General features: G+C 38.5%; 1 protein-coding gene across 9 annotated transcripts in view; it reads right to left on the bottom strand.

The window, feature by feature from the left end:
- The window catches only part of Dym (dymeclin), a 359,511-nt gene that overhangs the window by 101,254 nt on the left and 232,658 nt on the right, over positions 1–25,599 (bottom strand). For all 9 annotated transcript variants that reach the window (XM_048806245.1, XM_048806244.1, XM_048806242.1 and 6 more), the window contains one exon: positions 4,008–4,110. In XM_048806245.1, the coding sequence (XP_048662202.1) occupies positions 4,008–4,110 (103 nt within the window). The remainder of the gene's footprint in view (positions 1–4,007; positions 4,111–25,599) is intronic.

Below are 25,599 nucleotides of genomic sequence, written 5' to 3'. Positions count from 1 at the left end.
TAGGAAAGTCGGTGGAATGAGATGGACATCATTACTCTAGGTACGTATGAAGATACAAATGGTGTGACTCTACTTTGTGTACAACCAGAGACACAAAAAATTGTGCTCTATATGTGTAATAGAATTGAATTGCATTTTGCTGTCATATATAACAAATTAGAATAAATAAAATTTAAAAAAATCTGTTGTCATGTGGATTATATGTATTGGTATTTATCATAGTAGAAATTGAAAATAAAAAAAATTGAAAGCACAAGAATATACAAACACATTGTTACCTGTCAGAACAATGACTATCACATGTCATGTAGCCTCTGGACAAATCCAACATGAAACTTGGAGAACCACTGGAATGGGTCTGCATATGTTGGCAACATTACTTTTACTTAGCAAGTGAAAGATAGACCCTCAGCTACTGTTTATACTTCTGTTGGTTTTTCCAATTCTGGTTCCTGTCTTATCTTGGTGAGGGCCTTTTTTGCCTTGTGCCTTTGAATTACTTTTTTTTTTTTAAGTTTATTTTTTTAGTTGTAAATGGACACAATATCTTTTTTATGTATTTATTTTTATGTGGTGCTGAGGATTGAACCCAGTACCGCACACATGCAAGGCAAGCACTTAACCACTGCATTACTCTTTGAAATTACATGATAGGTCAGTTCTACAGAAAGACTCCAAAGCTCTCCAGTGAGCAAAAGGGAAACATAATTTCATTTCTGTGACTCTTCCTAGAACAAAAATTAGATTCCTCTCTTCCCAAATAGTTGTTAAGCAATTGTTAGACACTAGGGAAACAAAGCCTATATGACACTGTGACAGTATTAACAATTTAAAAGCCACAGTTATAGTTTAAAAAGTCATTTGTCATATCTTTGTTTCATTTTCTATATTCAGGTTCTGTTATAAGGGACCAAAGTTGTCTGAAAGGGACATTCTGATTTTAAGAAACTATCAAAAGAGTTTCCTGCAACAATTCTGTTCTTTTGGTCACTAAATTTGAGACAGCAAAGCACAGCCAAACTGTCACTTTGTCTGCCCATGTAGAGGCACTATCTGCAGTGAGTCTTCTTGCTCCCTGTAGAGGACTGGTATGGGATTTCCTGACCCCGCCTCCATTCCCAAAGCAGCCAGGACAGCTTCCTCATTATCTAATATTTAGTTGAGAGATGCTCAGACAAACATGGCTGTACTAAACTACTAATACTAATGTTTTGGTAACTTGTAATTTGCTTTCTATGTTTTACTCAATTGACTTGTGAATTATACAGTATAGTGAGCATAAACATTTTCTTAATAAACTCAGAAACCTCTAGGTAGACTGAAAATACTCTATGTACTACAGTAAGAAGAAAAACATATCCTTATTTTTAAGCACTTATTCAAACTCTTTGCTAATATATTTATTCAATCTTGGTACAGTGAGCATACATCTGGGAATCCACTGCTGCATTAAGACTGTTTCATTTTCTTTTTCCATCTTTTATAAACAAGTAGTCTAAAGCAGTAGTCCATGACACAGAATTGTATGTGGCTGTTGGTAAAGATACTTACCAAGTAAAAATTCTGGGGAATAATAAAAAGAGGAACAGGGGCTGTGGCTGTGGCTAAGTGATAGAGCACTTGCCTAGCATGCATGAAGCACTGGGTTTGATCCTCAGCACCACATGAAAATAAACAAATAAAATAAAGACATTCTGTCCATCTACAATTACAATCAATCAATCAATCAATCAATCAAAGGAGGAACATATTCATTTTCCCAGTTAATGAATAATTTAAAAGAGAATGACTATGAGAATGATTTCAAATTTATAAATCACTTCATAAACAGTATTTTGAGCAACAGAAATTACCAAAAAATATTGATTTATCATGAAAGAGTGATTTGGCAGTGCTCATTTTTTAAGGTTACTATTGTTTTCATTAATCAACTTTCAGACTGGTGGCAGAGGGAGTGACTGATTCACAGTTATCACTACCACTGAATTGCTGCTAACCATCCTCTTTAATTAAGGCATTAAAACTCAAGTTCATAAACCTATTTGGAAAATGTTGTGATTTGCGAAGTCTCATATATATGAATGTTAAAATAAGAACTGTTAGTGACAGATTCCAAACAAAACTTCCCCACTATTCCTAGGAAGCAGATGTGTTAAGAAATTCATTTTTACTTTGTGAAAATTTCATGAAAGAATAAACTGTGACTTAAAAACTGTAGAATTCAATAATAAAATTAAAATCTCTGGTTTCAAACTATCCTCTATCATTGCACATAAACTTCATAACCAGAAAATATCATTAAATATGACATATTTCCTTTAAAGAAATCAATTTGATGGATCTCTGATTAAGAACACTTCAGGACTATATAAATCCAATACATTTTGTGGGGAAAATGAAAAGGAATACTGGGTGAAGCAAATAATAATAGCATAAAAATAACAAAACATACGGATGAACCAAATTCAAGTTTTTAAATTTTTTTTCTTGTAGTTGTAGATGGACAGCATGCCTTTATTTTATTTATTTTTTATGTGGTTCTAAGGATTGAACCCAGTGATTCATACATGCTAGGCAAGTACTCTGCCACTGAGACAGCCCCAGCTCCCTCAAGTTCTTAATACAAACATAATTCCACAATGCCACCCTGTTCGCATCTGGGATTTCCAAGGAGCTATCAGAGGGAGATTTTTTTTCTTATCACAAGTCAAGGTAAGTATAGAATTAAGTGAATTGTTAGGCTAATTTTTAAAAAACTTTTTGAAATTACAAACTTAATACTTAAATGGGATGACATCATATCATAATACAGCGTGTGCGTGTGTGTGTTTACACTTGCATGTGCGCGTACACACACACAAAGATGAAAAAGAGCGCCAGTCAGGTTGTGGCTACACATAGCTATGTATGTTTATCAACAACTGATATCCGGTCTGATTGCTGTTCCCACAGTCTCATAACAGCACAACTATTTAGAAATGAAACAAACCACAGGAAATAAGCAAAACCACTCTTCAGCTATCTGGTGGCACTGCCACTTTAAACACAAATGTTTAAAGTTTCCAATAAAGTTTCATGTATCAACCCACTAAGTTGTAGTCTGAGATTCAGGGATGTCTCTATTAGAATTTAATGAACTTCTGGCAAGATAATTTTTAGTGTCTTCATCTAAGCCATGTTTCCAGACCTGAGGAACATCACAGATAGATAGCAGCACTGCCCTAATGGGATTCAATGCAGCACTCTCCGTCCCATTAGGGTACAAGGCTCACCCCAGGGCTGCTTTTGTTGTATTCCATCAGCATCCTTCAAGGTCAGGTGGTAATGAGTTCTTCATCTTTAAAGTGGATGGAACACACAACACGTTATTACTGTCACCTCTGACCATGACTGACATGTCAAATCCCACAGGCACTGAGAATTGGTGCTTCAAGACTCTGATCAGTTAGCTTAAGGCACTATACTCTCAAGGACATGTTACGTGTTGGTGTGAAGAAGGAGGAAGGTTGGGCTTTGATCATATGTTCAAGTGAGCAAGCAGAGTAAACCAGCTGGTCACCAGAAGAACAAAGCAGAAGCAAAGCAGATCAGAGATCAGAAACTAAATGGCCCTCAGTAACAGGACATTCCTGAATCCATGGATTTTCAATTTTAGGTTCTAGTTCTTTGTGAAATCCAGGTGTATTTATGGCCCCAATACTCCCTGCCACCCAAGTTCAGAGAGAAACCTTTGTACTCTTCCTATAAAATACTTTCTTTTGTTTTTATGTAATTAGTTTGAGTACATTTCCTGACTCAGTTAGTAGGATTCCTAATAATTAACAACTACTGATTCAGGGTTGATTTTCTTCAACCTCTTGATATTAATTTAAAAAATTTCCATTGTTTTGAGACCTCATTTCTTTATTTGCATATCAGAGGTTTCTAAGAGCATGAGAGAGATATTGTTATTAATAAATTTAACAATAAGAGGAATATTTTATTGATGAAATAAGGCAACTACTTACATAATCTGGCAGAGGAACATCATCGGAACTCAGTGAACCTCTCAAGGACTGTGTGGCTTGTTCCAGAACTTTGTTATGTTTTTTAGACAGCAAAGAAAACAAACTGGAAAAAAAAAATACATACACACACAAACACACAGAGGAAAACCCATTATATTAAGAGAACTAAATGTGACCTTTTTCAGGTCCAATATGGAGTTACATAGTTCTATAGCATATCAATTATTCTGAAAGCTGCTTGTAAATAACTTTTATCATGCCTATATTAGCAGGATTAATAATATTATTATATAACAAAATGGTGAAGAAGATGTTTAAATTATGAGTTCTGAAGAATAAAATAAGTTTGATAGTTTAAAATTATGTTTCAAAACTAGAAGAAATTTTTAAAAGATTACTATAGTGTGGAGTACAGTAGACAAAGATTGAGAAAACCTGGGAGATGGGCTAACTGTATGACTAATTCATATTGTAACCTACTATAGGTCACTTGAGCTTATGTATCTTAATTTTCTTATCTTACAAATGAGTGTTGTATTACAGTATTATTCTATGGTGTAATATAAAGTCAATGTTTCTGTATTTTAGTTTTAGGTTCTTGTTTCTCAAAAAGAATTATTTTAAATATATGCCTTATAAAAATTTACTTCTGGCTATAATGGATTAACTAGAGCTTGACTAACTCTCCTGCTGTAAACAACTAAAATCTAGAAAAAATTGCATGAAACAAGTGTTTTCAGATATTCTACTACATCTGAAATGCAGGATTATAATCCCTAAAAGAGAAATACACATGAACCCCATAATGGTGAGTTTCTACATATAGGAATATTCCAGACTATGGCCCAGAAAGGTGGGACCCAAACAGTACACAGCAGGACTGAGCTGAGAAGACTGAGATATGAATTTAGGGCTGCTGTGGCAGCTGGAATTTACAAGGCAGGATACTAGAGAAAAGAGAATTTCAAGAAAAGGGTTCCAGAAATCCAGATGTCTTCTTGAGTACCTGAGTAAGTACTAAGCTACACCTGAGCATAGCAAGATATTACAAGATGTGGTGATGAGCTACCCAGAAGCTGTATACTGAACATATATTTTGGAGGTCATAAAATACTGAGGGCTATTGTGCTCCAACCAGCCAGTGGATAAAACTCCTTGAACATGAACATTCAGTTGAATTTTTAGAAAGGCCATGCTTTAGGATCAGGACTATTGTACAGATTATTGTAGCCTAATAAAGCTAGTGAATAATCTTCAAAAAATAAAGTTGATTTATATTAAATGTAAATGAACTAAACACTGCAGTTCAATGCCAGAGATTTTCAGATTGGATAAAATTGCAAGACCCAACTACTTGCTGTTTAAAAGAAACATACTGTAAATTTAAAGACCCAGATAAGTTAACAGTTAAATGATATAAAAAATCATACAGCTGGGCACCATGGTACATGCTTGTAATCCCAGCAGCTTGTGAGGCTGAGACAGGAGAATCATGAGTTCCAAGCCAGACTCATCAATGGCGAGGAGCAACTCAATGAGATTCTATTTCTAAATAAAATAAAAATAGGGCTGGGGATGTGGCTCAGTGACCAAGTGCCCCTGAGTTGAATCTTCAGCACCCAAATAAATAAATAAATCATACAAACATTAATAAGAATATTAGAGTGGCCATATTGATTACAGTCACATAGGATTAAAGACCATAATATTAATAGTAATGATAAAGAGGAAAATTTTATAATGATGAAAGCCAGTTCACCAAGAATACTTAATAATCCTAAATATTGGATCCTTAAATATACATTATAATTATATGATCCTAATATTCAATCTACTATATCTAGTAAAGCAAGAAATTCTCTTTAGGTTATATGGCAGCATAAAAATGTAGACAATCTTGACATCATGTACTTTCCACATAAATTTGAGATATGATTATATGTAGTATATATTTTTTTAAATGCCCAAAACACTACTCTAGTATTTCTTAGTGATGCTCTTTTAAAAAGACTATTGACTCAAATATTAATTTAAGAAAGTAAGCAATGATTTCAGATGATTTAAACAGGATATTCAATGAAGACAAGACAACTAAATATTAAGGGTTTTTTTTTGTTTTGTTTTGTTTTTAACTGGTGCTGGGGGTCAAACCCAGTGTCTCATACGTATGCTAGGCAAGCTCTTTACTACAGAGCTACAACTCCATTCCAAGTTTTAACTAACATCATCAAATGCTCTCCTACACATCAGTGATCAATCTACTGAAAAATAAATTAGGGAGACTATCCCATTCACAATAACCTAACCCCCGCCCCCCCCCCAAAAAAAAACTTGGGAATCAATCTAACAAAAGAGGTAAAAGACCTCTACAATGAAAACCACAGAACACCAAAGAAAGAAACTGAAGAAGACCTCAGAAGATAGAAAGACCTCCCACGGTCCTGGATAGGCAGAATTAATATTGTCAAAATGTCCATACTACTGAAAGCGCTATACAGATTCAATGCAATTCCTATTAAAATCCCAATGACGGGGCTGGGATGTGGCTCAAGCGGTAGCGCAGTCGCCTGGCATGCGTGCGGCCCGGGTTCGATCCTCAGCACCACATACAAACAAAGATGTTGTGTCTGCCGAAAACTTAAAAAAATAAATAAATATCAGAAAAAAAAATCCCAATGACAATCTCCATAGAACTAGAAAAAGCAATCATGAAATTCATTTAGAAAAATAAGAGATCCAGAATAGCCAAAGCAATCCTTAGCAAGAAGAGTGAAGCAGGACGTACCACAATACCAGACTTTAAACTACACTAAGAACAACAGTAACAAAAATGGCATGGTATTGGCACCAAAACAGATGCATAGACTAATACTACAGGATAGAGGACACAGAGACAAACCCACATAAATACAGTATCTCATACTAGACAAAGGTGCCAAAAACATTCACTGAAGATAAGATAGCCAATTCAACAAAGGGTGATGATTGGAAATCCACATGTAACAAAATAATATTAAACCTCTCTCTCTCACCATACACGAAACTCAATTCAAAGTGGATCAAAGACTTTGGCACTAGAGTAGAGACCCCTGAGCCTAATAGAAGGAAAAAGTAGGCCCAAATCTTCATCATGTCAGATTAGGATTTGACTTTCTTAATGAGACTCTTAAAGGGCAAGAAGTAAAATCAAGAATCAATAAATGGGATTCAAACTTTCCTCAGCAAAGGCAAAAATCAATAACATGAAGAGAAAGCCTACAGAATGGGAGAAAATCTTTCCCACATGTATCTCAGATAGACCATTAACCTCCAGGATATATAAAGAATTCAAAAAACAACAAAAACTGTCGCGACCCCTCGCCGGAAAGGGAAAACACGACACAGGATTCTTCTTTCAGCAGTTTATTCAGGCCTTGATTCATGTATATATCTTCTAGTGACCCCCCGCCGAGCGCCCAAGCACAGCCTAATAAAGCCTCCCGCATACCAATCTTAAGCTGCCACGTGGACCTTTCTCATAGGATGGGAAGGGATTGCGTGCCAATTCTCCGTATTAGGAGTTGTTTGTCACAGGCCACAGTGGAAGCCGGCGCCATCTTCTAATGGCGGCCACGGTCTAATTAGAACGGCTCATTACAGTTCCCCCTTCTGTTTTATAAAACAATGCAGGCGAAAGTAGAGGTCCTATCCCACTGTGCAGAAGTGGCTGCAATGTATGGTTCAGTCCTAAGGAGGGCCCTTCCTAGACCTGGTCCCATATCAGCCGACGCCTTTTTTCGTAGGGCGGGGCGTGGACGTCAAACCCGCATGCAATAGGACATGCTTTCCTTGAGGTCCATTGAGGGATCACTCAAGTGCAGTGCCTTGCTTTGCATCCTGCATTGTGACAACGGCGAGAAGTAGGATAACACAGGTAGCCTGGTAATAATGACAAGATTTAAGTTGGCAACACAATCCCTAAGCCCCAGAGGAAGGTAAAGAGTCTGTAGCCGAGAAGAAAGACCAGTCCTGAAACCCATCTGCGTGCAATGGTAACAAGACCTGCAGAGTGCAAGGGCTATTCAGCACTGGAAGAGAATAAGGAAGAGGACATGCCAAGGCCAGTGCAATGTGAAACTCACTTGGGGTGCAATGGCCCTGCCCAGAAATCACTGTTTAAGATGTGCAAGCCAGATTTGTGGAGAAATGCCATTTTCTAAGGCCGCAAGAGCCTGTACAATCATGGCCTTTTCTTGTGCATGGCGAGTTTTAAGGCGACAGAGAAGCCACAAACAAAGCACAACACCGAAGCAACACATTGCCCCCAAAATGCCCACTCCCACCCATTCCTTCAAAAAGGAAAAGGCAGAGGATAGCCAACTGGTGAATTGACCCAAAGTCACTGGTTCGACACGGGTCCTATTCAAAACAGCAATCTGAGTTAGTTGAGACTGGATCCAGTTTTCTGCTTCCATGGACCAGGTTCCGGATAGATACTCTCCGATGATGCGGGAGGCATTTCTGGAATCATTAAATCTGACAGAGGTTATACATAAATGTGCACGTTGATCAATACAACCCAAATGTACTAGATCAGACAATTCCTCAACTTGAGCTTGAAGCAGATCTATCCTTTGATTAGCAGCCAGAATCCCAGATAAAATGTGTTGATTAAGTCTACTTTGAGATTCAAGTATGGTGGATGTTTGTTGAATAACCTGATTGATAGTGGCAGCAGTTTGTACCTGGCTGGCCATGGCTACTCCAGCTGTAACTGCTGCAGCAGCAGATACCGCCACAGCTGTCACTATGGCTGCCGTAATTCCAAAATCTCTACGGGCTCTAATCCATTCAACAATAGGAAAAGCCTCTGGATCTGCAGTAACCGGAATTGGGACAAAGGTCGGAACTTTCATAACCACTGCCGTAGTCCAGGAGCCATTCCAACACTCAGACAGATAGCAGGTAATATTAGAACAATTAAGCATCCCCTGTGATGTATCATTAGCCAAAATAAACAGGAACGGAGATTGGAGACAGACTGCTGCGGAAGGTAAGGTAGCATTAGATAATTGTGAATTATTTGCAGCAATTTTAAGCCTCCTACCTCGCTCCGAGTCTTGGGTACTGCCAGAAACATTAAACAGCCAACTTTGGACTCCTCGTAATTGAGCCAAAGCGGAAATATCAGCTGTGGCTCCCTTTTCATTGGAAATCAACCATGGAAACCAGGACCAACCTGTTCCTACAGAGGAAGCATTGCTGGAAGAATTATACAAATATCTTTTGAGAGAGGGGGAAAGAGAGAAACCTTTAGCGACCTGATGTTTCTCCCAAGAGTGATCTTGACAAGGCGTGAATATTGGGGGGAAGCCATACTCAGGGGTGCAATAAGGAGAAGCCTTAAAAGGCGTGGCATTAGAGGTCTGATTAGAAGGAGACAGCGGAATTAACACCTGGGAAGTAATGGCCAGAGTGGTAATATTTAACTCAGATGTATTTGTCGGGACTCTTCTTGTCAGGCGTTCTGGAACCCACACCGGCTCCGTCCGGTCCCGGCCCCCGGCGGCGCTCCGCTTTCTCCGCAGCGTGAGCCCGCTCCGCAGCAGTGCAGGCAGGTCCTTCCGCCGTGGCCGCAGCGACGCCGGCGGCTGCTCGCGCTCCGGCTCGCGGGCGCTGGGACTGCGGCGCAGAGCGCTGTCCGCCGCCGCCACTGCCGCGGCCAGGGCCGGGTTCTCGCACGGCGGCTGCATCTTGACTGAGCCCACCGCCATTCTCATGCCCAGACCGCGGCCGCGGCCCCGGCAGCTTCTCTCAAAAACATCTGCAAAGTGCTCTGCTTTACTTTAAGTCCTTTTGAACGTAACAACCCATCTAGGGCCAACAAAATTGGGCTTGAAGAAGTAACGCCCATAATGTTTTCAAAACTATAAAGAAAGTGAAAGTACAAAAATCCCCGCTCTCTTCCTTTTACAGGGGAGCGTTCCGTTCTATGAATTTCCCGCTCTCTTCCTTTTACAGGGGAGCGTCCCTTTTCTCGCTCTCTCTTTCTTTTCCGAGGAGCGTCCCGCTATTAGCTTGCGGATTCCCACTTTACCTGGGAACTTACCGGTGCACCACCCTGACTGCTGAAAGTTCTGGATCCTGGGTTCGAGGAATATAATTCCCCGTACGGGCCACCAATTGTCGTGACCCCTCGCCGGAAAGGGAAAACACGACACAGGATTCTTCTTTCAGCGGTTTATTCAGGCCTTGATTCAAGTATCATCTTCTAGCGACCCCCCGCCGAGCGCCCAAGCACAGCCTAATAAAGCCTCCCGCATACCAATCTTAAGCTGCCATGTGGACCTTTCTCATAGGATGGGAAGGGATTGCGTGCCAATTCTCCATATTAGGAGTTGTTTGTCACAGGCCACAGTGGAAGCCGGCGCCATCTTCTAATGGCGGCCACGGTCTAATTAGAACGGCTCACCACAAAAAACTACCACCACCACCAACAACAACAACAAAAAACCCCCCAAATAACCCAATCAATAAATGGGCTAAGGAACTGAACAGACACTTCACAGAAGAAATATAAACCATCAACATATATAAAAAAAATGTTCAACATCTCTAGCAATTAGAGAAATGCAAATCAAAACTAAGATTACATCTCACTCCAGTGAGAATGGCAATTATTAAGCAAACAAGCAATAATAAGTATTGGTGAAGATGTGGGGGAAAAGGTACACTCATACATTGCTGATGGGACTGCAAATTGGTGCAGCCAATCTGGAAAGCAGTTTGGAGATTTCTTGGAAAACTAGGAATGGAACCACCATTTGAACCAGCTATCTCTCTCCTCGGTCTATACCCCAAATACTTAAAAACAGCATACTACAGTGATGCAGCCACATCAATATTTATTTACAGCAGCTCAACTCACAAGAGCTAAACTATGGGACAAACCTAGGTGTTCTTAAACAGATGAATGGACAAAGAATACATAGTACATATACACAATGAGATATTACTCAGCCTTAAAGAAGAATGAAATTATGGCATTTGACAGTAAGTGGATGGATGTCGTGAGCCATCCATGGGCTGTGTGTGTGTGAGATACGCACATCTGAGCATATGAGGGGACTGGTCTAGCGTTGCGCGCTGAATGGGTTATGCAACTCAAGTGTGCCTTTCCTCTCACTCTGCCTGTGATCCCACACAGCAACTGAGATGGGTGTGACTTGCCAAGATGTTAATCAATCTGCTGACCACAAGATACCATCAAGCAAGACTCTACCCTTGGAAATCCTATCCCTTGACTTATTTGGGTGGAATCTTCTATCAAATGTCTTTTCCCCAATAAGTAGGAATGTGTGTGCTCTGGGTGTGATCTCTCTCTCTTGCTTTTTCCAGCACTCCCCAGCATGGAGCTGATCCTTGGGGTCACTGAGCAGGCCTTCCCTCAACCTTAGAAACTTCATTTTCATGTGTTGCATGGTTTCTTTTCTGTTTTCTTAGTTATTGCTGCATCCGGCTCCTTTAAACCCAGCTCATCTTGTCAGCCCGGCCAGTTGACAGATGGAGCTGGAGAATATCATGTTAAGCAAAATAAGCTAAACCCCCAAACCAAAGGCTGAATGTTTTCTCTGATATGTGGATACTAATTCTCAATAAGGTGGGGATGGGGGGCTAGGGAAGAATAGCATTACTTTGAATTAGGCGAAGGGAGTGAAGGGCTACGGGGTTAGGAAGGACAGTAGAAAGAGTCAGACATTATTACCCTATGTATGTAAATGACCACCTGACCAGTGTGATTCTATCATGTATGACCAGAAGAATGAGAAATTATACTCTATTTATGTATGATGTGTCAAGGTACATTTTACTGTCATGTATAACTAATTAGAACAAATTTTAAAAAATCCTTAAACATTCATTAGTTACACTAGGTTAGCAAATATAACAGAGGGAATGGATATTCTCTAAGTTTCTATAGAAATATAGTGGGAAGAAAAAAATAATTATAGGAGATTAATTAATGAATAGTTATGAAATGATACTAAGCGCATACCAAGCATATATCTAAAAGAGCGATTTCTGTGAAATGGAATAGTACAGTATAGGGTTTAGGTCTTACATAATTTTTTTTTTGAAGAGAGAGCCATGGGGATATAGAGTAGGATAAGTATATTCCACAGAGGAAATCTAGCTTGNGAGGGAGGGAGAGGGAGAGGGAGAGGGAGGGAGGGAGAGGGAGAGAGAGAGAATTTTTTAATATTTATTTTTCAGTTTTCGGCAGACACAACATCTTTATTTTATTTTATGTGATGCTGAGGATTGAACCCAGCGCCCCGCGCATGCCAGGTGAGCGCGTTACCGCTTGAGCCACATCCCCAGCCCCGGTCTTACATAATTTTGAAAGGAAGAAAGATTCATTCGTGCAGGAGAGGAGAGGAGACATTTCTGAATACAGGCAAAGCCCAGAGGCATAGGTAGGGGGCAGCGAGAATGAACTTGGAGTAGAGGCACTACACAAAAAAGCAGGAGAAAAAATTCAATCTATGAGGGTGCCATCATTTTTTTTCATTTTATTTTTCTGGATCTCCTGCATTTGAGGTTTTATTTTGTTTTTCCATTTTAAGCTGAAAAGTAAACATCACACTTTCCTCTTACCACTATTCACATGATCCATTAGTAACTAATATCAGAAGTTTATTTTACACGATTCTAGAAATGTTCAATGTACCAATCCATGTATAAATGCATACTGTGTGTATACATCCATAATTTTTATTCCACAAAATATGCATTATTTTGTATTTTGAACTTTTCCCTCCATTCATTCAACACATACTTACTGATTGTCAGTTATATGATATTTAAGCATACGGAAGAACTATGCTTCCTGTAGCCTAGTCACTGCAATTGTTTCCAGTGTTTTGCATCATCTGCAGTACTGCGATCAATACCCTGCACATGACTTTTAGCATAGCCGAGACTACATATAGGATAAATTCCTTGAAGTAAAGCTGCTGAGTTAGAAAGTAATTATGTAATACTGAATTTAATTCAGGGCACATATATTAAAATATGCAAATTATTTTGCAGATGATGCAAAGGAAAAGGTAATAATACATTGGAATTATGAGTAAAGCAGGTTCACAAGGAAATGCATAAAGAAAGAAATCAGTAAGATGATTCAATTGGTTGTAGTACATTTTCTGATATAAATGGAACTTCAGGAGTATTTTGAGACTAAAGGTTGGTAGTCCATTCTAGCACAAGACATGGCAAGACTCAGAGGAAGCTGGGCCCAGAAGCTCACGCTTAGAAGCTCGGGAGGCTGAGGCAGGAGGATCATGAGTTCAAAGCCAGCCTTAGCAACTTAGTGAGATCTGTCTCTAAACAAAATACAAAAAATGGCTGGGGATGTGGCTCAGTGGTTAAGTGCCCCTGGGTTTGATTCCTGATACTCAAAAAATAAAAAGAAAATAGAAAAAAAAGATTTACGGCAATAAATTGGATGCTCAACAGAAAGGGAAAAGGACAAAGGAAACAAAGTGGTGTTTTTTTTTTTTTTTTTTTTTTTTTTTTTTTTTTGAGGTTAGAAAGAACTAAGGAGAGGCCTTATGAGTTCACCAAACCTGGAATATTCCCACTCCCCACAAGCTCTGCATGCATGTGTGCATCCTATTAGTGTACCTTCAGAGAACAGAAGCAATCTATGGTAAATTCCATCATCAAAGGAAAATTGAGTAAATCCTAGAAATCAGAGCAAAACCAAAACAAAACAGAAAACCCCAACAATACTTGAAGCTCATTCCTTTTCTTTGGAAAAGAAAGACCAATGTGTTTACTTATTTATTTTACAAGAGAATACTAACAATCTGTTTTTCTTGTTGGTAGGAGACCAAACAAGGAAATGAGCTTCAATTCAAACATAAGGTATTTCAGTTGAGCATGATGGAAAGTGTGGCTATTAAAGGCATCAAATGTTGCAGCCATATACCCCAAGAAGCTGTGGTATTGCTCACAGTTATCTTTTAAAAAATTGTCTAAGAATAGATCATTTGAGGTCACTTCCAATTCTCTACCAGGAATGAGAAACAGAATTCACACTGGCCCTTAAGATATTATTCTCATACACTTTGATAGGCTTTCCCTCGAGTTCCTACAGCTAGTGCTTTCAAAGTTTTGTGTGTGTGTGTGTGTGTGTGTGTGTTTAATAGTCTAATTTTGGCTTTCATTTAGCATTTTTAAGGCAAATGACCCAAATTTATACAAGAAATGACTTGCAAATTGCTGTGACAAAAGTAACTTTTGCTTAAAGCTCTGCATTCCAAGTACTTAGACCCAGCTTAGGCTAGTCAAAGTAATAAAGACATACGATATTTGTATATAAAAAGGTAAATATGTTTATAAGTGAAGCTGATCTTAAAGTGTACTTAGTATTCACTCAGTTGGGATGTATTTACCAGAATACTTTTTTAAAATTAGAAAACAATGAATTTTTCTGTAAGTACAAGAATATGCATTACAAACTGGGTAAATGATGAAAACAACTAAAATGCTGATGGGGAATGGGTAAATAAACTGGGGTATTCACACCATGAAATACTGTATAGCAATTTAAAATAATCTACAGCTATATGTTTTAAATCATCTAAAACTACAAAGTTGAGCAAAAACCAAGGGAATTCTTATAGAATGGGAACAAGGTGATGATATTTACATAATGTTTTAAAATGTAGAACTAGTGCATATATTTTATAGATAAAACTCATGAAATAATAATGTAAAATATATATGGAATGATAAACACTACATTTAGAATAATCATTGTTCTCTTGAGGAAGGAAGGAAGGAAGGAAATGGGATTAGGGAGGAAAAAATAAGGGATTTAGTTTCTCTCATAAAAATGTTCTGGTAATACTGAATACATACACATGAAATTGCTATAGTATTGTCTATTTCTGTGTATATGTGTGTGTGTGTGTGTGTATGTGCCTGAAATATTATATACATTTAAAAAATTTGATAAAAAGAGCATGCTGTCCTGAAGAAAACAGAGCTCCTGCCAACAGCCAGCATTTCACAAAAGAAAGAAGCATGTAAATAGAATCTGCGTGGTCAGCCCAAACTGGGACGTGTGGAGAAGATCACAAGCTGGTGAAAATGGCTGCAGTTGAGGGTGCACAGATGGTGGCAGGAGCTGAGACCAGAATGAAGACAGTTAGAAGACAGACTGTGAGGGGCTGCTCATGCATCAAAAGCCCTGGACTTTATTCTACACAGAGCTGAGAAGCTAATGGAAACGCTGAAAGAGACCTGGTTTCTTGGCCCCAAGAAGCTCAAGTCCAATAGGATAAGGAAAAAAAAAAAAGTCTACAATGCTGAAATCAGAGAATGCTGGGGGTCTGAAGAGAGAGCCATGGGGATATAGAGTAGGATAAGTATATTCCACAGAGGAAATCTAGCTTGAATATGGCCTTGAAGTTTAGGGATTTGCTAATTAGAAAAATAAAACATGAAGAAGAACAATTCAGAAAGGTGAAAAAGTGTACCAGAAGTGTATCAAGAGACTGTGGGGCTACAGCCATAGCCATAGCTTACAGTGAGATTAGAGAAAGTTCATGGGGGTGAGCTGTGGCAAGAGATGAAGTTAGCAAGACAGGCAGAGGCAGATTCAAAAAGGCCTTACATACCAAGATAAGAGGTTTATGTTTCATCTTGTCAAGTTGTAGAGACAGAAAGTAAGTCAAATATTTACCAAGGGCTCACTATGTGCCAGGCAGAGTAAAAGCTGCCTTATATATGACGGTAAGTCTAAGAAACAGTCAGTCATCATCCTGCCTTCCTGGAGGGCAGTTCAGGGAGGTCATACCTGGATAGACCGGAGTGAAGCTGGAATGTCATGAGGACACAGGTGAGGGCTGCCCACCTGTACTTTAAGATTAGAATAAGAAATCATTTCTGGAGACAATGCCTAAGTGTCCCCTTAAACAACATTTAGGAGTTGGCCAAGTAAGTTAGGTAATGGTACAGGTAACCTGGGCAGAGAAAATAGCATGAATAGAGGCTGAGAAACATGAACACTGCTGGTAGAAGAACAGCATGTAGCAGGGCACAGCCACAAGCCTGGGGACGCAGGCAGGAGCGTTCAGCACCTCTTGGGCCTCACGTGCACCTTGCCAGAGGTGCTCTATGACAGCAGGACTGCAATGCCAGAAAGAGACAAAAAGTCAAGCTGCTGCACTTGGTATTCAGGCATAAGGAGGAATGTAGGATTGGCAGCAAGGATGGTGGTTATCTTTGTGCATCTGTGGCCTTAGCTTCTTTCCTATCCTCTCCCATTCTATGGTGGCCACAGTATCCCTACCATGGAATCCCTCAGGACTCAGAACCAATGTTTGAAAATCACTGACCTGAATAATGAGGCACAAGCATGTAACTATAACTATATTTGCTTTAGAAAACATCCTCTCTCCTGGAGGGAAAGAGGGACAGGAAATTATAAGAGAACAGAAGTGGAAACAGAATTTTAGGGAAACATTTACATTACCCAAAGTAAGAGTTGAGGAAGCTTTGAATTAAAGGAAGTAGGAGTTATTTGGACGACAAGAGAGAAAACACAGAGAATAAATGAAGGGAATCACAGGTGACTGAGGTTTCTAACTTAGGAAATGTAACAGCTGATGGAAAACAGGTAGAAGACCTGAGGCAGGGAGAGGGCTTGGGAGGACAGCAATTCACAACAGCAGCGGCAGCTCTAACACACACAGGGCTTACTGGGTATCAGGCACTGTCCATCAAGCAATCATGTGAGGTAGGTACTACCACTACCATATTCCCTCCACCTCTTTTAAAGGGTTATGATGAAATTGAAGCAGAGAGAAGCTAAGTAATTTACACAGGTACATAGCTACAGGAGTTAAAATTCAGGCATTGTAGCTCCAGAATCTAGAGCTGCTCAGGGAAACCAGTGGATATGGGGGACAGGGGTGGGCGGGCCTAAATGGCAGCACAGGAATACTAATCTGGTGCTATTAAGAGCAGTGATGAGAAATTTTGGGGTAATCTGCACTAGCTTCAGTCAAAAAAGTGAAGGTGATTCCAAAGATGTTGTGTAATGTAAGCAAAGAAATGTAAGGACAGAGCCCTGGAAACCACCAAGACTGAAAGGGTAAAGAAAGCAACAGCAGTCAGTAAAGGTTGATTAAGGAAGTATTCAGAAGTAGGAGAACCGGAAAAGACAGACATTGTGGAAGCCAAGAGAGCAATTTCAAGGAGGGAACAATTATCACTGTTAAAAGCTGCCAATTGGGTAAGTAGGGTTTAAAAATGAAACAGGGCCATGGATTTGGCACAAGGAAACAAGTCAATGGTGACCTTACCCCTTTTCAAGGGGGCAGAAGTGAGGCTGCAGAGGTGGGACATATATCTGGGGGAGCAAAGAGGTAGAGCAACACCAGGAAAGGAAGGCACCGGAATAGAGAGAGCCACCCAGTGGAAGGTGGTAGGCGGGGAGGGGCTCGGCTTTGAGAAGGTGTTCAGACATTTCCCACAGTCCTGCCAGTCCCCACAACTCTGAGGGAACTTCTCCCCATGCCACAGACCTTCCCTCCGCACACTCACAAGGACACTCACCAGGGAGAAGACGAGTTCCTGATGTTCACAAAAGAAAATAAGCAGGGGGCTTACAGATCGAGGTACAGGTAGAGAGTGCTGGGTAGTTGACCTGAGCCCAATATTAATATTGTTTTATAGTTTTAATTCTTATTTAGTTCAGTGATTATAAAAGTTCTTCACAAATCCCAAAGAAATGCAAAACAATTGAAAAAAAAAACCTATTAAAATTATCAGAGGGCCCTAGAAGCCAAATCTTTCCAAACTCTAAGCTCTGCTGCTGTGGTCATTGACTCCTACATGCCCGTCCCCATTTCCTCCTCTCATTCAAGGCACAGCTCCAGAGCCTTATTCACAACACTCAAGGAAGAATGTTTCTCTCCTGTGCTGACCCTGCCTCTGAACTATACAAACTTCGCCACTATTCACTGCATACAAACATACAGTATTAGGCGGCTGATTACCTTACTTTTAATCAGTATTGTTGAGGAATAATTTGTATGTAATAGTAATAAAACAGTGATTTTAAGCATTCAATGTGATATTTAAAAAAATATAAATATTAATGCAACCCACCACTATAAGCATTATTAGAACATTTCCATTACCCCAGAATGTTCTCTTGTGTTTTTTGACAGTCAATATCTTCCTCTAATAACCTCCCCTACCCTCCAGACAACCACTTTGTATAGAAATACAAAGAAGCTAAAATAACCAACACCATTTTGAAAGGGGGCAGAAGTGAGGCTGCAGAGGTGGGACATATATCTGGGGGAGCAACTGAAATTGCTTGAAATTGCTCTCTTGGCTTCCACAATGTCTGTCTTTTCCGGTTCTCCTACTTCTGAATACTTCCTTAATCAACCTTTACTGACTGCTGTTGCTTTCTTTACCCTTTCAGTCTTTTAATCACTGCTCTGCTTCTGTGGTTTTGCTTTTTCTAGAATTTCATGAAAATAGGATCATAACCCTATGTATTCTTTTGTGTGTTCCTTCCATCTCTCAACATGCTGTTTTTCCAATTCACTCATGTTGTTCAGTTTATCTATAATTCATTCCTTTTTATTGCTCAGTAGTGTTCCATTATATGGACATACCTCAATTTCTTTATCTATTTGCTAGTTGATATATATTTAGGTTGTTTCCAATATTAGGCTACTATGAATAAAGCTGCTATAAATATTCTTGAACAAGTTCTTGTGTGAACCTGTTTTCATTTCTCTAAAACATTTAGTTGTCAATGGACCTTTATTTATTTACCTATGAGTGGGAATGCTGTTTGTTTAATTCTATATCAAACTTACAAACTGTTTCATATTCCTTACTTGGTATTTCAGGGTTTTTTTTTTTTTTGTTTTTACTTTAGCCATTCTAGTGGGTATGGAGTAGATTTTCCCTGTGGGTTTAATTTGCATTTTCCTAATAAGTTTTCTTATACTTTCTTTGAAGGATCTATTCAAATTTTTGCCCACTTAAGAAAAGGGGCGTTTTTCTTCTTTCAAAGTTGTATTCTGGATATAAGTCATTTATCAGGTGGCCTGGGGCTGGGGTAGGGTGTTGTCTTTTCATTTTCATAACAGTGTCTCTGGAAGAGAAAACATTTTAAAATTTGAAGAAGTCCAATTCACCAAATTAAAAAAAAATGTTTTTTGTGTTCTATCTAAAAAAAAAATCTATGCCTAACCTAAAACCTCAAAGATTTTCTTCTATGATTTTTTTTAGAAGTTTTGTAGTTTTAACTATTATATTTAGGTCAACAAATACATTTAGGTATTTGAGTGAATACGTGTATATGGCACAAAATAAGAGCCAAGGTTCATTTTGTTGGTTTTGAATTTTTTTTTTAATACTGATATTTAATTGCTCTAGCAGCATCTGCTGTAAAGACTAATCTTTTCCCTTGAATTACCTGGGCACTCTTGCTGAAATTTCATTGCCCACACATGAACCCATCTACTTCTGGACTGTACTCCATTCCATCAGCCTGTCAATCTATCAGGCACTGATATCATACTGTCCTGATTACTCCAACTTAGGTATTCTCTGTCAAAATGGTGTTGGTAATTTTAGCTTCTTTGTATTTCTATACAATTTTTAGAATTAACTTGTCAATTTCTACCAAATAGCTTTAGAAAATTTTTGATTAGCACTGTGTTACATGTATAGATCAGTTTCAGAATCTTTTTTTTTTTAAGTTGTCAATGGACCTTTATTTGTTTGTTTATTTATTTATATGTGGTGCTGAGAATCGAACCCAGAGCTCACACATGCTAGGCAAGTGCTCTATCACTGAGCTACAACCCCAGTCCCCAGTTTCAGAATCTCAACAATACTAAATTTCTGATCCTTGCATAAGAAATTTCCCTGTTTAGTTATTTAATTTCTTTAATATTTTATAGTTTTCAGTGTACGGGTCTTGCATGTATTTTTTAAGTTTATCCTTAAGTTATTTAATATATATATATGTGAATATGTAGACCTTGTGAATGGGATTATAAGTGTGTACTGCTGCTGCCCAACTTGTACTTTCAGATTTTTGATGCTAATATAAATAATGTTAAAAAAAATTTTTGATTTCTGATTGTTCCTAGCAAGAATAAAAATAAAACTACTGCTAAATAGTGACCTTCTGTCCCATGACATTGCTAAAATGCTATAATTGTGGATTATCTATAGATTATAATTTTTAAAAACATGTAAGTATTTTTATGCAAATACTAGTTAGAGAATTAAAGACATCTTTAAATCTTCTTTTGCAATGTGAATTTTTTAAAAAAATATTTATTTATTTATTTATTTTTAAGTTTTCGGTGGACACAACATCTTTGTACGTGGTGCTGAGGATCGAACCCGGGCCGCACGCATGCCAGGTGAGCACGCTACCGCTTGAGCCACATCCCCAGCCCCCATGCAATGTGAATTTTTAAAATGTCTTTTTCTTGACTTATTGCACTGGCTAGGATCTCTAGTATATGTGAAATAGATATGAAAACAGACATCCTTACCATTTTCTTGATCTAGGGGAAAAACACCTAATCTTTCACAATTATGCTTTTTAGCTATAAGTTCTTTTATCAGGTTGCAGAAATTCAACTCTATTCCTTGTTTGGAAAGTTGTTGTTGTTGTTATTGTTTTTAATCATGAATAGGTGTTGAATTTGTCAAATGCTTTTTCTGTGCTTACTGAGATGATCACAGTTTGTTAAAGTAGTAGTAGACTGTACTGATTTATGGAATGTTAAATCAATCTTACATTTCTAGAATGGATCCTTCCCTTTCTCTCTCTCTTTTTTTTTCTCTCCTTTTGTTGTAGTGGGGATTCAACCCAGGGTTTCTACATCTCTGAGATACATCCCCAGCCTTCTTTGAGAAAGAATCTAACTAAGTTGTCCCGTATGGCCTCAAATTTGTGAAACTTTTGCTTCAGGCTTCCAAGAAACAGGGACTATAGGTGAGAGCCACTATGTAGCCCTGGAATGGATTCTAATAGCTACGTTTTTTTATGATGGTGATATAGATAAGTAACAGGAGTAAGGGTGGTTGTCACTGAGAATGTATTCTATGCCAATCATATTTCTAATCTTCTATATTTGTTAACAAGATTAATAATACAACTGCTTAATGAAGAAAGTATTACTATTATTATCACATTATACATGAAGAAACTAAGGTATTCAGAAGTAAATTAGCCTGCCAAGGATTATATTGCTCAGAAGTGGAGGAGCCAGAATTTACACTCTGGAAATCTGACCAGATCCTGGACTCATAATCAGTTTATTATCTCTTATCTGGATTTATTTTATGATTATGGGCACTATTGTTTTTTCTGTCCTGGATGATTCACTCTCTCTTACTTTTAGGAACTGAAACTACTCTGGGGTGCGGGGGCGAGTTCATGATATATAGGCCATGTTAATTATAATTCCCCATTCTCAGGTCACAAAAACTGGTCAATGGATACATGCTCCTAAGTTGAGCCAGTTGAAAACTTTCCCTAGGATTGTTCTAACTAGGGACTGTGAGAAAACCACTTGTCCTCTCTGGCCAGAAGACTGTAAAGAGGTGGCTATGGCAATACTTCAGCTTCATGGAGAAAACCTATGTGCCAGAAGGAGAAGGAATCTATGTTGAAAGAGAGAATATGAATTTGAGAATGAATACAGTCAGTACTTTCAGCATTTCTACTGCATCCTTGCATTTTTACTAAGTATCCTAAGGAAATTCTTTCCCTTTTTATATATACTAGAGCCTAGTATGGCTTACTTCCTTAGCTTGGGGTCTTTGTTCAAATATCACCTGTTCCTTGAGACCTACCACAATCACCCTAGTTAATATCACTACCCAACCTGGCACATCCACTTTTTCGTTTCACTACTTAATTTTCCCACTATAACTGTCATTTTTCTAAAGTATCATGTACTTTCTCATGTACCTTATTGTCTTCATCACTAAAACAGAAATTGGCCAACTACAGCTTGCAGACCGAACGCAGCCCACCATTTGCTTTTATACATGAAGCTTATTGTGACATAGTCACATCCATTCATTCATGGACTGTCCATGGCTGCTTTCACACTATAGTGACAGAGCTGTGTAGTTCAGAGGCCATGTGATAAGCAAAGCCTAGCATTACTTTAACATTCAAGTCTGTTACAGAGAAAGTTTCCTGACTCCTCACCAGTGTGTGATCTCCATGGCAGGGGTTCTCACCTGCTTTGCTCACTATAGCATCTCTAGGCCTGGAATAACGGCTGGCACATAAGGAGTCCTTTGATATTCACTGAATAAAATGCAATGTAGAAAATCCCATAGTCAATAATAGGATTTTAATATGTCAGAGTTTATCTGGTTTCTGATTTTTAAGACAGATACCTGATGGTTTTATGGTGAGGAAAATTATCTTTTGTTCCCCAAATTCTTACTACACTAAAAACAAAACTGAAAAACAAGCACTCTCATATTTACCTAGAAATATAACTGTCTTACATGTTTCGGTTTCTCCTGAGAGAAATATTTCCCTGAATATACAAACCCAGTTGATGGCAGAGCCAAAAGGACTTGCTGCCAGATTAAATTTGGGGTACAAGAGAAAGAGCTGAGGATATCATCAAGGTTTTCAGTCTAAGCATATGGTACAGTGGATGTACCATTTATGGAGACAGGAAGACTGGCAGAAAGGTACAGAGAGACCAGCAGGCATTCCTTTGGGATATGCCAAGTTTGAGAGTCCTCCTTGGTATCCAAGAGGAGGTTCAAGTGGGGGGGGGGGTTGGTTTCTGAGTCTGGATTCAGGTAAAAAATATCCATCTGGGAACTGTAAACATACAAGCAGAATTCAAAGCTATTATAATGGTTGAGAAGACTCAGGAAAAGCTGAAAATTAAGCTAGCAGTGGTGGAAGGGAGCAGTGAATGAACTATACTTCAGAGCTCCAGTATGTACAGGTGCTGGCAGCACTGGGTATTAGGAGGTAAAGGCATAGGTGAGTTTCAAAACAGCAAGACTTACTGAAAATCTGCATTTTAAAAGATAGACTTTAATTCCCACCCCTGCCTGCCTCACTCAACCCAGTGGATGCCTTCCTATACCTTGGCAGAGAGAGAGGTGCTCACTCTCAGAATGGTGAACCTGGGACTCTGGTCTTGGGATAGGAGGCCTATGTGAGGATGGAAGTGCTACACTGAAAGGGGCAATGAAGTCACAGCTCAGTACCAAACACAAACCCCTGGCTTCACTCCCCCAATCAGCTCAGAGAATGCCATCAGCTGGGTTTGCTGACTTGAGGATAACTTTGATACTAGAGGATAACTGTTAGCTGAAATTGAAAAGCATTAGGACAAAAAGACCCACAGAAACCAACTCTTAGAAATCTCTCAAAAAGAGCTGGGGCTGTAGCTCAGTAGTAAAGTGCTTGTCTCACATGTGCGAGGCACTGGGTTTGATCTTCAGCACCACATAAAAATAAATAAAGATATTGTGTGTCCATCTACAACTAAAAAAAATTAAAAAAAAAAAAAGAAAGAAATTTCTCAAAAAGCCCAAGTTAGAGCTTCCAAGTCTCCAGTCAACAACACTCAACCCACTGTACAGAATTTCCAATCAGTTCTTCGGTGCCTCACTTTTTTTTTTCTTTTTCTTTTTTTAGTATTCTTTTAGTTATTCATTAACTTTATTTTATTTGCTTATTTCTATGTGGTGCTGGGAATCGAATGCAGTGCCTCACATGTATGAGGCAAGTGCTTTACCACTGAGCTATAACTCCAGCCCCCAGTGCCTCACTTTATATATATATATATTTTAGTTTTCGGTGGACACAACATCTTTATTTTATTTTTATGTGGTGCTGAGGATCGAACCCAGTGCCTCGCGCATGCCAGGTGAGCGCGCTACCGCTCGAGCCACATCCCCAGCCTGCCTCACTTTTAAATATAAACTCTTTGTTAAGATCACCAGAGAGGGCCACTAAATGACAAAACAAGCAAAGAAGAAAAAGGGATAAAACAGAGATAATGCAGGAAGGAGAAAAGAACTTCTAAAACGTTGTGATTACTAAGTCAATGAAGAATAGTAAAGTAAATATACTGTAGCTGTGAAGGAAATCATATTAAAAAGGAGCATCAGGAAATAAAAAATTCTTTGGAAGTATGAGAACAGAAATGAAAATTTTAACAGAAGGAAAGTAAATTTGAAAAGTAGAACAAAAAAAAGACTAAAGAGTTGGAAAAAACAGTAGGGAAGGGGGAGCAATTAGAGAACTGGTCCATAAGAACAGAGAAATTAGGAGGACATTACTTAAGAATTATTTCAAGAAAAGTTCTCAAAACGGAAAAACACGAATTTCCAGAATGAAAGAGCCACCACAAACCCAGAAATGAGATTAAAAAAAAAATCATAAGACATAACCAGAATTTCAAAACACTGGAAACAAAAGTTGGTCCTAAAAATTAAAAGAGAAAACAAGGGAGGGAGAGAGATACAAATATCAGGTATTGGTATAGCATTAGACATCTCAACAGCTACTAAACAATGAGCAATAACTTCCAAATACAGGGGAAAAGTCACTGTGAATGTAGAACTAAACACTGTAATATTTAAAAATTCTAGAACAAAGATTAAAATAAAGACTTTTAAAGATAAATTGTTTAAGAAAGGAAATATGATTATATTACACTATGTGGATCATCTGTGAGTAAAACTGGTTATAACACAGTAAATGCGGACACTGACCTCATATGTAATGATCAGCACTGGGAGAGTGAGGGAAGGTGCACTTCTCAGTGTGGGTATGTGCTTGTGAGCTGCTGCAGGGCAGTTTAAGATGAGGACTACAACTTTTGAATACTGATCTGTTCATATACAAAGCATCTCTTCCTTAATCCACTTTTCTGCTGGTTCTTATGGAAGAAACAGAAAAATCCTCTGTCTATTCCAAGAAAGTCAAACAGACCAATGATGCCAGAGCAAGATTCAGGCATCCCTTGTCAAAGGCAATTAGAACAAATCAGAAGTGGGAAAAAAAGGCTGAAGGAGGAAGGAAACCGTCAAATAGCTCTAACAGGGGTGGAAAATATATGAGGAGTAAAGCACCCTTAATAAAATAAAATAAAAATTAAAAAGCACCTAATCTATGAAGATAGAACTAATTTCATTGTGTGAAACTTCTCTTTGTATTTGTAGAATACAAAGGAATAGTGACATTCCAGGCTTTGCCTCTCTATCAATTTACGCCATTTAAAAATTTTAATATGTGGTTTGGTAGTTGCTCTTTAATTGCTCTACAGCTGTGTATGTATGATATATACACGTATGGTAAACATGTTTTTTCCAAATAATAATTTAAAGCTTTGATTACAGACCTTTGGACAATATTCTGTACACACCGTGGTCTAATGATGTCTTCTTTTTCCTCTTCTATCTTTACTCCAGTAGAAGAAACTACAAAAATGTCAGTATTCTTGCCTTATGAAGTTAGAAACAAGAAGTGTCCCTCCCTCCCCCCCCC

Source organism: Marmota marmota, unplaced genomic scaffold (genome assembly GCF_001458135.2).
Source record: "Marmota marmota marmota unplaced genomic scaffold, marMar, whole genome shotgun sequence".
Lineage (NCBI taxonomy): Eukaryota > Metazoa > Chordata > Mammalia > Rodentia > Sciuridae > Marmota > Marmota marmota.
The sequence above is the reverse complement of the archived record's forward strand: the minus strand, read 5'-3'. Positions and strand labels throughout refer to the sequence as shown.